Source organism: Cololabis saira, chromosome 17 (genome assembly GCF_033807715.1).
Source record: "Cololabis saira isolate AMF1-May2022 chromosome 17, fColSai1.1, whole genome shotgun sequence".
Lineage (NCBI taxonomy): Eukaryota > Metazoa > Chordata > Actinopteri > Beloniformes > Belonidae > Cololabis > Cololabis saira.
The window spans coordinates 41,301,119-41,313,486 of NC_084603.1; the positions used below are offsets into that span (position 1 = coordinate 41,301,119).

Here is a 12,368-nt window from a genome sequence, read left to right on the forward strand (position 1 = left end):
AGTTACTCAGTACTTGAGTAGTTTTTTCACCAAATGCTTTTTTACTTTTACTCAAGTAATTATTTGGATGACTACTTTTTACTTCTACTTGAGTCATATTATTCTGAAGTAACAGTACTTTTACTTGAGTACCATTTTTGGCTCCTCTACCCAGCTCTAATGACAACTCCCAGCAGTTTGGTCTCCTGAACTTGATTGATACAAACCTCTTTGATTTTCAGATTTAACTGAGGATTATTACAGATGTTTTGATGATAGCCAATTACCATATACTTTGTTTTGGATACATTCAATAAAAACATGCAGACTGTGTTTGCATGCTTTTATTCTTCAGGGATTTCCCCCAGTGAAGCCCCTGGAAGCAGAGACGGATTGTTGACGACTGACTCTACTTTCTTGTCCCTTACTTGACAGGTTGTTGCTGAGCGTGCTGGAATGGTTTGGTTCGGTCTGGCCCCCGTGGCGAGGTGGTCTTGGGGAGCGTTTCTGCTTCTTCCATTTGGATGATTCCGTCATTCCCCCGGCACGCATCTTCAGCTGAAAGAAACACGACCAACGTTAGCGAGCCTCGCCAAAGACACTCAGTGCTCCATCGTGACCGAGGACAGAATCAGACAGAGATCTGGACGCCTGTGCTCACACTGCACATCTGCACCAAGGTTTTAACCCTAACTGGGAAGATCTGCACTACTTTGAGTAGAGATTACTGTTCTCACCAATTACAAGGCCATTCTGGCCAAATGTGGTATGAAAATAAAGAAAACACAGTAAAATTAAGTATACAAAAGACCGGACCAGAGTAAATGAAGATGGAATACAGAAACACTTGTAGAGTGGATCAGTGTTGGCGTTAATGCAAGTAAATCTAAAAACCCGGGGCCGGATTCACAAAACATTAAGAAAAAAAATCTTCTTAAGTGTCATTTTTTTCTTAAGTTCAGTCTTAAGAAGACTTGAGACTTTTTCTCCAAAAAAGTTCTTAGTATTTTCTCAACTTTCTTCTTAAGAAAAAACTTAAGAATAAATGGTATTCTTGAAATAAAAGTTCTCAAATTTGTTCTTGACTTTTTTCTGAACTTTAAGACAACCTTGACCTGTCTTAAAATTTATTCTGTGAAAAGGTGGTAATAATAATAATAATAATAATAATAATAATAATAAGCCTCTAATATCACCTTTTTCAACACATTTTAGACAAGTTTAGACTAGTAGGTCATAGTTTGAGGATGTACTTTGTAATTAATTACACAAAGAGCCTGTTAACTGTTTGTTAGCATGTTAGTTAGCGTGGTAGTTAATTATTATTAATTTCCCCAATAGTATTTTTTTTCTCACATTAATCTCATCCACCATAACCTTGAAAAGTTCCTGCATCTCTTTTTCTCCTTCTCCATGTTTAGTGAGTGACTGACGGTTAAGACACAAACTACCTATAAATGTTGTTTGTTGGCGCGTGCAATGCAATGACATAATTTAAGAAGTTGTAAAGTAGGAAAAATAAGAAATTCGTAAGAAATGACAGTTCTTAAGACGGTTCTTAAGAAAATATTGAGGAATTGCACTTAAGAACTTTCTTATGAACTTCTTAATTTTAGATCTTAAGACATTTCTTAGGATCATTCTTAAGAACATATTGGTAAATCCGGCCCCAGTTCTATAACAACTCCTCATGAAAATGGGGATTTTCTTATTGTGCGACAGAGATGTTTCTGAAGAGTAATGTTCAGACAGACTCTCCAAATTGGTCATCTTTAGTAAACTTCAGCATTTAGGCACATTTCCCCCGCTGACATATTCTCAGGCACCAAAGAACCGCAACTAACATCTGACACAAGTGTTGATTGTTACTGGATTTCTGGTGAATTACAGCTATTTTTCATCTCGTAGTGCTGGAGGAAAAGTGAAATGTTAAAAAGGGGCAGGGGGAAAGTTTTAGAGAGATTTTCCAGCCTACACATTGTACTTAAAGTCTTCTTCCTTACCTGGACACGTTTGTTTTTCCACAAGATATTGTAAGCCTCGGAAAAGAAGGGAGGAGGCAGGTGCCAATGATTAGTGATGGAAAACTGATCAGCAGTGGCGCCAACACACAACACTCAAGCATAAACCTCCATGCAGGACGAGAGGGGTCAGATAACACAGATACCAGCAGATACTAGCAGATACTAGCAGATACCAGCAGATACTACAGCCCTGCCCCGTGCACCGTGAGCAGCCACCTAAGACGCCATGCAACAGGAGGGAACAGGGGAAAGGGAGGAACGCTTTAATAGTTAGGGTTGTCCCCATCAGGATTTTTTTTTTGCTCCCAATCTGATCCCGATCACTTGAGTTTAAGTATCTGCCGAACCCGATTTTTCACGATCCGATCACTTTTTTTGGCCCCGGATACAATTCCGATATTTTTTCCTGATCAGATACATTTTGGCAATGAATTAGGTAGTAAAAAAAAATAAATAAATAAACTCACGCATCAACGCGTACCCTACGCCGTCACTGACGCCGTCACTGACCTGCACCTCCCGAAAATTGCAACTACGTGTCGAGGCGACGCAGACGGAGAGGGCTGTGATTGATTTGCTTGGTAGCAACGCATTTCCGGTTTCCGGTTTGAAGCAGTCGTGAACTTTCAGCACTCTTTTCTTCGTGTATGTGTGATTTTTTTTGGTTTGTTTTTTTGCACAATAGTCGTCCTTATCTCTTTGATTCACTGTGACCGTAAAAAGTCGGATAAACCATTCAGGAAAAGATCGCGCATTAGCGGTCACGGGGGGTACTGCACCGCGGAGAAATGGAGTGACGGAGAAGTCCGAAGGTTCACGACGGCCTCACAGTGTCGGCGTAGGCACGGCGTCGATTTGGCGCAGAATCATAACTCAGGCTTTAGGAGTTCTTTTGTGTAGTCCTTGTAGTGCCTTTGTCTGCTGGGAGCTGGTTTTGCGTAACTCAGTTGGCCGTAGAGGACTTGGAGGGACAGGCGGGGATCAGGCATACGGGTGATGTGTCCTATCCACCGTAGGCGTCTTTGTCCGACCGTTGTTTCCATACAGATGGAATTGGTGTTGGCCAGGATTGTCTGTCTTCCCAAGACAGACCAAGGATCCTCTGGAGGTAGCGGTTGTGGAAACCCTCCAGGTTCATGATATGCCCCCTGTATGGAGTCCATGATTCTGCCCCGTAGATCAGAGTTGGAACACATACTGCGATGTAGACAGCGACCTTAGTGCTGACCTTCAGGTTTCGGTTTTCAAAAACTCTGCTGCGCAGGCGTCCAAAAGCTGACGATGCTTTGTTGATGCGGGTGTGTATTTCCGTGTGGAGAGAGCAGTGTGATGATGGTGTGGAGCCAAGACAGGTGAACACCATCTATCTGAAAGCTCGGGTGGAGGGAGGTTGGGTAGTGAGTTGGCACATGACTTCAGTTTTTTGGGTGTTGATTTGTAGCCCGTAAGATTGAGTTGAGGAGTGAGGAGATGGTGTTGAAGGCGTGCTGCATGGACTAAGTGCTAAGACTGTACAGTCGTCAGCATATTGCGGCCCACGGATTTGGCTAGTCTTCGTCTTTGTGTGGGCCTGGAGGCGTCTGATGTTAAACAGGCTTCTGTCAAGATGGTATTCTAGGTTGACACCATCTCCAGGGTACAGGGCACCATGGAAAAGATATGTGATGGCCGAGAAAAGAGGTTGAAGAGTACCGGCGCCAAGAGGCAGCCTTGCCTCAGCCCAGTTTTTACTCTGACTGGAGTTCTCCTGCAAGGACTCTGGCATGCATCCCATTGTGTAGTTGTTTCAGAATGGAGAAGAACTTGGGTGGTACCCCAAGTTTAGAGAGTTGTTTCCAGAGAAACTCAAGGTTAACGGTGTTGAAGACTTTGCTAAGGTCAATAAAGGCAATGTAGAGGTCTTTCCGCTGCTCCCTGCTCTTTCCCATTAGCTGTCTCAGGATGAAGACCATATCTGAGGTGGATCTGGTCTTCTGGAAGCCGCATTGCGTCTCTGGAAGAACTTCTTCTGTAAGGTGCTCTACCAGTCTGTTGAGCATCATTTTTGCCAGGATTTTCCCTGCGATGGAGAGGAGACAGAGAGATCCCTCTGTCGCCTTTGTGTTTATAGATGACAGTGATGTTGGCGTCCTTCCAGACAGGTGACAGTATTCCACCTTTTCAAGCCCCGTTAGTCACATGAAAGTCACATGCTTTAACCCTTTCAACTGGGGTACAAACATTTCATGGACATTTAATGCAAAACACGTTACTAATCATAGGTGACAATGGTTATGACCTTGTTTTGTTTTTATCATTAGTTTTTTGGAGGGCTCTCTAGCTTCCTTCCAGAGTCCAAAAACATGTATTTTAGGTTAATTGGCGATTTAAAATTGTCCATAAGAGTGAGTTTGAGTAAGCACAGTAGCCTGCACTTTGGTCTCTGATATCTCCGTGGCCCTGTGATGGACTGAGGACTGAGGACCAGAGTTTTGTCCAGAGTTGACCCTGAATGTTGCTCAGCAACGGTTCCAATGGGCTGCAGCTCCACAATGCTTCAAATATCTGCAGCTGTGTGTAACTGCAAGAGTATGAGGGTTTGGAGACAGTTCTGAACTTCTGCTAGCAGATGAGAGGTGAGCGTTAGGCGCTGCTTTAGGCCCAATCCCAATTCAACTTCACTCGCCCTTCTTTTCTCCACTCACCCTTCTTTTCTTCCCTAACCCCTAAAAAAGAAGGGGGAGATTTTAGGGCACTTGAAATCTAGGGCACTTGGCCCAGGTGCCTGTCCCAATTCTCCTACTCCCCCTCGTTTTCATCCCTAACCTGATCAGGAAGCAGAGAGCCAAAAGCTGTTTTAATTTCAGCTGTAGCTGTTGTTAATATGGCACTTTATTAAGTTTTAATATTTTTTCAGGCTCAAAAGTAACCGTTAAGATCCCCAACGTGGGCTCAGTTTATCCAAATAACGCCTGTTAAGAAATTTGACTCGACGTTTTCGGAGATGAGAAGAGCCTCCGGCCCCGGGGAGCAGCAGCAGCAGCCGGAGAACAGACGTGTCCGCCGGGTCAACCCAGCGCCGTCGTCCCGGGAGAGAAACCTGCAGCTCTGTTGAGAATTACGCTGGCTGAAATAAATAATTTAGGAAGATGTTGGTTTAATAGATGAAATCTAACAGTTGTAGCTACGCCTGTTAAGAAATTTGCTCTGAAATTTAGAGATTTCTGTCCGCCGGCTCCGGAGTCACAAATCCTTTATCAGATTTCATGGCCCTCAACTCTGGAACTCTTTAGATAGGTCTCTTAAGTTTGCATCATCCTTAAAAATGTTTAGGACCAGCTTGGTGGGGAATCTCTTATCTGGGCAAAATTAATAGGCTATTCTAATTGAAATGAAATTGCCATTTTATGGATATTTTTTGTTTGTGTGTTTATTGTGTTTTTTCTTTGTTTCTTTTACCTTTTCTTTTTTCCTTTCTTTTCTTTTTCTATTGATTGATTTGTTTTGGTGATTTTGTATTGAGGGGGAGGATTTTTTATAAGCCCTTTGGGCTTCTTTTCCTCTCCTGCACAATTATTTGTCCTTGTATTGTTAATATAATTACTGTTTTATCATTGTGCATATGAATAAAAATAAAATAAACATGCACTTGGATCCTCTTAGTACCATAATATTACCATCGCTGGTATTTATTTTTATTTTATTGTAATGTGCATTTTTTGCTCAAGTCACTTTAGATACAATCCATACTGCTTTTAAATGCTGCTAAATCTACTTTGCTACTATGTATGTCGTATGTTTGTTCCCTTGTTTGATTATATTGTTTGACTGAATAGTTTTTATGTTTTCAATGGGGACTGCGGGTTGAAAACTAGCATTTCTGCTAAAACCCGGTGTATTTACACTACTTAATGTAGTGTTCATTAATATGCATTGTCCTGTCTAAAATAAACTTTGATAAAAAAAAAAGATTGTGATGCAGCGTTGACATGGGTTTGGCATGTGTACAGAAATACATGGATGGTTTAATCACAGATACATGAATGCATCTGTGTCTGAGGTTGCGATTAAATGAAAGCTTCTCATTCTTGGATTATCTTTACAAGCTGAGTTATATCTACACTTCCAGCCCACAGTGCTTTTATTGTCTATAACTGGCCGGGTTTCCAGCGCAGCCGCTTCCCCTGCTATGTAGAAAAAAAGAGAAGCAGCAGCAGCAAGCAGCAGCAGCGCTGCAAGCAGCTTGCAGCTGCAGGGGAGTTTCACTAAGACTGGACAGGACTGTCCCAGAACATAAGAATACTGTGATAAAGTTCTTTATTTTCTGTAATGCAATTTAAAAGGAGCATGAGGCAGGATTGAGGCAGGATTTATGAAAAAAATTAGTATACGTTTTAAGTTTTCTAGTAATAATGTCAGATGAAGCGTTCCAAACCCAAAAGAATGAGCCCTCTAGTGTATCTCTCCGTTGCCTTGAACAGGCTGTGTGCTGCAAAATGTGCTGCAATTCAGACTCCGAATTTCCCGCGCTGGGCTGTGGATGTGACGTCACATGACGCTGCATGCACGTTCTCCCCGTTCTCCCGTGCCGGCTTCACTGTTGGCTGCAGTACCCCCGACAACCGTCGTGGCGAAGGGTGGCGCTAGAGAGTTTCATTTCTTAAAAAGGAGCCTCATGCTCCTTTAAAAAACAAAAATGTCATACATTCTGGATTCATTACAAATCAACTGAAATATTGCAAGCCTTTTATTATTTTAATATTGCTGATTATGGCTTACAGTTTCCAGATTCCCGAGGAGATTTTCAACAATTTGAGGCTTGAAAAAATCCGACACACTCAGAGAAAATGTAGTGAAATGTGGGGACCTTTTTGTGCCTATGCAGAGAAAGTTCCCAGTTACACTTAAATAAGATTCCACTTTATTTTGATTTACCTTTTGTTGTTAGTTTATTTATATTACATATTTCTATTATGACCTGAAAAGTGAGGTTATTGTCACTGTAATATGTGAAATTTGGCCAAGCCCACTTGTGTTTTTTTTTGTTTGGTTGGTTTCTTTTGTTGTTGTTCGTTTGCTTTTTGAATCTTATATTACTGTTATTTACATGCACTTTATCGTTGTCAATTTGTGTCTTAAAAATCAATAAACAAAGTTTATAAAAAAAAAAGATTAAGATTCTTTCTTTCTTTCTTTCAGGCTCATTTCTTTCTCCTTCTTTCTTTCTTCAGGCTCATTTCTTCTCCTTCTTTCTTTCTTTCAGGCTCATTCTTTCTCCTTCTTTCTTTCTTTCAGGCTCATTTCTTTCCTCTTTCAGGCTCATTCTTTCCCTCTTTCAGGCTCATTTCTTTCCTCTTTCAGCTCATTTCTTTCCCTCTTTCAGGCTCATTTCTTTCCCTCTTTCAGGCTCATTTCTTCCTCTTTCAGGCTCATTCTTTCTTTCTTTCTTTCTTTCTTTCTTTCTCTTCTTTCTTTCTTTCTTTCTTTCTTTCTTTCTTTCTTTCTTCTTTCTTTCTTTCTTTCTTTCTTTCTTTCTTTCTTTCTTTCTTTCTTGTCTTTCTTTCTTTCTTTCTTCTTTCTTTCTTTCTTTCTTCTTTCAGGCAGGCTCATTCCTCTTCCTTCCTTCCTTCCTTCCTTCCTTCCTTCCTTCCTTCCTTCCTTCCTTCCTTCCTTCCTTCCTTCCTTCCTTCCTTCCTTCCTTCCTTCCTTCCTTCCTTCCTTCCCTTCCTTCCTTCCTTCCTTCCTTCCTTCCTTCCTTCCTTCCTTCCTTCCTTCCTTCCTTCCTTCCTTCCTTCCTTCCTTCCTTCCTTCCTTCCTTCCTTCCTTCCTTCCTTCCTTCCTTCCTTCCTTCCTTCCTTCCTTCCTTCCTTCCTTCCTTCACGTTGTGCATGGATTTAACACATAATCATAAATCAGTGTTACACAAAAACAATCATCAACGGGAATTTATCGTTTTTACCGCGAGATGATAAATTCTTACCGTGGGGAATTTTTTTGACGGTAAAACGTGAACGGTAAAATATCACCCATTCCTACCAGCCAGTGAAACAAATATGGTTTGTGAAAAGTAAAACAGGCGGACAGACAATGAAAATGAAAGAGCTGGATTGAAGGGAGGAAGTGAAGTTACAGGGTGAAGGACAGGTGCAGCCAACAGGACAACCATGAACAACCATGGACAACCATGGACAACCATGGACAACCATGGACAACCATGGACAACCATGAACAACCATGAACAACCATGGACAACCATGGACAACCATGAACAACCATGGACAACCATGGACAACCATGGACAACCATGGACAACCATGGACATCCATGGACAACCATGGACAACCATGGACAACCATGGACATCCATGGACAACCATGGCCAACCATGGACAACCATGGACAACCATGAACAACCATGGACAACCATGGACAACCATGGACAACCATGGACATCCATGGACAACCATGGACAACCATGGACATCCATGGACAACCATGGACAACCATGGACAACCATGGACAACCATGAACAACCATGAACAACCATGGACAACCATGGACAACCATGGACAACCATGGACAACCATGGACAACCATGGACAACCATGGACAGGTTTGTCAAGACTACGACTACTGCAGAGCAATTCTGATAACATGCAGGGACAGAAGCTGCTAAAAATGATAATAGTCACAACGAAGCAAACTAACAGTCCAGAGACGATGAGTAAAACACAGACAGGGAAAGTAGAGAGAAACATCTGCAGGCAGGTCAGAGGACAGTCAACATGTCGGTGGCGTTACCTTCTTCATGTTGGCTCCCACAAAGCTCTTGGCCTCTTCTTTGAACTGGGGCAGTCTGGAAACACAAACAGCTCTGGTGAGACAGGGATTCTGCGTTTGGAACTGAACAGATACTCACAACATGATCTTATGACCCGGTCTTTGTACGTTTTCACCATATACAAACGTAATTCTCCTCAGTTGTGTGAAATAAGACCTGGAAACAGGCATTGTGGCATAGAATTGTCAAATTGGTTTAATTCACCGTACGAATCGGTACAGATTACTTTTGTAATACTGTATTTGACCCGGTCTTTGTACGTTTTGACCGTACAGAAACATAATTCTTGCCCTTGTAAGAATGAAATGAACCTGCTGGACTCTACTGCCCTTACTTTTTAACAACTTGTGCTTTTTATCATTTTACCATGTTCTGGGTCTCTGGAAAGTGTCTGGAGACAACTTTTGTTGTATTAGACGCTATATGAATAAAATTGAATTGAATTGAATTACCTCTTCTTTTATCATTTTATTTAATTTTATTTGTTATTTACTGTTTAATTGTGTCTTGCTGCTTTTAATGTTGATGTAAAGCACTTTGAATTACCGTGTGTTGAATTGTGCTGTACTAATAAACTTGCCTTGCCTTATTTATGACAGCATGTTTATGAACTGTAGCTGATATTGGGTTATTAATATTATTATATAGTGTTTACTAGTAACATCGTATTGGTGCAGCGGGATCACGTGACGACCTCGACCCGCGGACCAAAATCTTCCTCCGCTCAGAAGAAACTAGTACCGTTTTGGTCCCGATCACGGGACTCTTGCAGGGTTTTGAGCTCTGAACTTTTACTTCTAAGGTGAGCATGAATCAATCTTTTTTGTGATGTAAAGATTGTGTCGTCCCCGACGGTGTGAGGATGAAACGATACCGGGGTTCACGTTACGGCCTCAGGCTGGAGCAGGTGAAGCTCTGAGCTCTGGCACAAGATCAATAACAGTCATGTTGCATTTGAAGTTTGGGACTTTTCATAGTTTATTTATTTACTTTTATTTATTTAATTTTAGTTAGTTAGAAAAAAGTCAAGTCATACATGAGAGAAACTATTCAGTTTGTGTCTAAATATTTGTACTTGTATGAAACTGAAGATCATAATGCAAACCTGACATTTATTTTTAGTTCAGTTTGTGGAAAATGGTTGGCCTGGCTTTCTCTTTAAAACTTAAACAGTTATAAATCATTACAAACTGTAACAATAGGGCAAACGTACAGTATTGTTTTGTATTTTGTGTCTTTCAAATTAAAGACCATTTTTTCCAGTCTTTTTTTCTTCATTCAAGGTTGTTAAAAAAATACTGCTATATCGTATCGTTATTGTGACCTCAATATCGTGTATGGTACCGTATCATGAGATTAGTGTATCGTTACACCCCTAGTCTCTAACCGTCCCTTATTTCTATGATCATCTCTAAAACTGCCACTTGAAATGACAGCAGATGACGAGCGATGGGCAGGAATGCCGGATCTTCCCTGGTGATATCACGGTGGGAAACTCCACATTTCCAGCCCCAGAACAAATAACCATTCAGTGTTTGAAGAGCAGCGCTGGATGATATTCTTAAATCATCAAACCAAATGTGTGCATGTGTGCCACTAGTTTCTGTGGACTTTAAAGCTTAGCTGGAAAATGAGATGTCACAAGCAGGCAGTCTCACTCACATCGTACACAAAAGAGCCCCAGCCCCCTCCTGACATCAGCTCCGTGTTAATAGAGTGTTGTCTTGCAAGCTCCATTATTGGATGATCTGTGGGTCCAACAGATTAACATGCCTTCTACTTTCAGCAGGCAATCTAAGACTCCTCCTGAGGAGCTGAGCGGAGCTGCTGCTCATTATGTTCTGAGTGGGGGTGGCACTCACATCACACACTCACATCACACACTCACATCACACACTCACATCTCTATTATGCAGCCTCCGTGGCCGTGTGGGGGGGCTGGCGGAGCAGGGCTGAAACCAGGAGCGGGACTCGTGTGGAACGACAGGGAGTCGTTTCTAAAAGCAGGAGCCAACATTTCCCATGTTCATGTGCAGGGATGCCTGTGTTTACGAGCGCGGCTGCTGTCTTTTATGCTCTCACAGTAAAATCTTGTAGGGGACATGATAACAAGGTGCCGCGCGAGTTCTGCCAGTGGGTGGAAACGGGCCGAGAATGCTTGGAGGAGTGTCAGGGCATGGCGACAAGCTTGGCCAACGCCGACACGGGAGTCCAGCTGATGATGACCACGGCCGTGCTGGAGGAAGGAAAACCCCAACTTTTACTCCAGTTCTGACTGCTGCCTGTTCTCACTATTTAAAAACTTTCTGGTGGCTGATCCTTCTGTTTGGCCATTCTAATTTCCAGTGTGTGCATGGATGTGCGGGGCAGTATTTGTGGGGGGCAGCACCTTCATCTATATGCAGATGATACGGCTGCTGCTCCACTGGTTCATCTGTGACTGGATGTGACTGGCAGCCTGATGCCCAGGAAACGGATGCTGCTCTGTGTCTGACTATATATATATATATATATGTATATATATATATATATGTATATATATATATATATATATATATGTATATGTATATATATATATATATATATATATATATATATATATGTATATATATATATATATATATATATATATATATATACACACACACACACACACACACACGACTGGGACTATCGCGTTAACTACGATTAATTAATTAAAGAAAAATAACGCGGCAAAAAAAAAAATGCATTTAATTGCAATTTACTTTTGCACTCCAAACAGTGCAGAACATTTCTCATTGCACGAGTTACCCGTTTAATTTTACTAAACAAAAACAAATGTGTTTAAGACATAGACAGTTTACAAAAATTCCTCAAAAAAGTTTGAATATAGCTAACTTGAATTGAAGTTTGTGCCTTGTGGACAATGCAATCATATTCCTATTTTCATCATTATTCCTATTGCACTTGTTAACACTCAGTTATCAAAATAAACACAATTTTGTTGTTTAAGCTCATTTATTTGTCAATTCAATGTTTCAGTCATATACCAAAATGCATTTCAATTGAAAAATGTTGCTTCTCGTGTCAAATATTGATACACGATTAATTAATTACAAAGCCTCCAATTAATTAGATTCATTTTTTTTAATCGACTCCCCCCCCTAATATATATATATATATATATATATATATATATATATATATATATATATATATATATATATATATAAATAAAATGGAACTTATTTTTTGGCCCTTCATTTCATTTCTCCAGCATGTAAAGCGTTTAAGCGTTACTGATGGTTGTGGTAAAGAGGAAACTATGACATATCTATGACATATCTCTGCCCCCCCACCCCTTTTCCACACTGTTTTCCTGCTACATACGTTCAATCCAGGCTACTTGTGGCACTAAATATTTTTTGCGATCAAATTTTTTTTATTCATATTTCATTTTGTTTTTTTATTCTAAACGGTGGCATCCACAATGATGTCACACAAACATTAAACACATATTTTCACCCCCTTCCAAACCGACGCCTCGGACCTAGGCATTCCATG

The 12,368-nt window shown here is 41.0% G+C and overlaps 1 protein-coding gene across 2 annotated transcripts in view; it reads right to left on the reverse strand.

Annotated features, from left to right (window-relative positions):
• Positions 1–12,368, reverse strand: part of gbf1 (golgi brefeldin A resistant guanine nucleotide exchange factor 1) — a 168,245-nt gene that overhangs the window by 65,879 nt on the left and 89,998 nt on the right. For both annotated transcript variants that reach the window (XM_061745784.1, XM_061745783.1), the window contains exons 8-9: positions 8,783–8,837; positions 408–537 (exon numbers count right to left, since the gene is read on the reverse strand). In XM_061745784.1, coding sequence (XP_061601768.1) covers positions 408–537; positions 8,783–8,837 — 185 coding nt within the window. The remainder of the gene's footprint in view (positions 1–407; positions 538–8,782; positions 8,838–12,368) is intronic.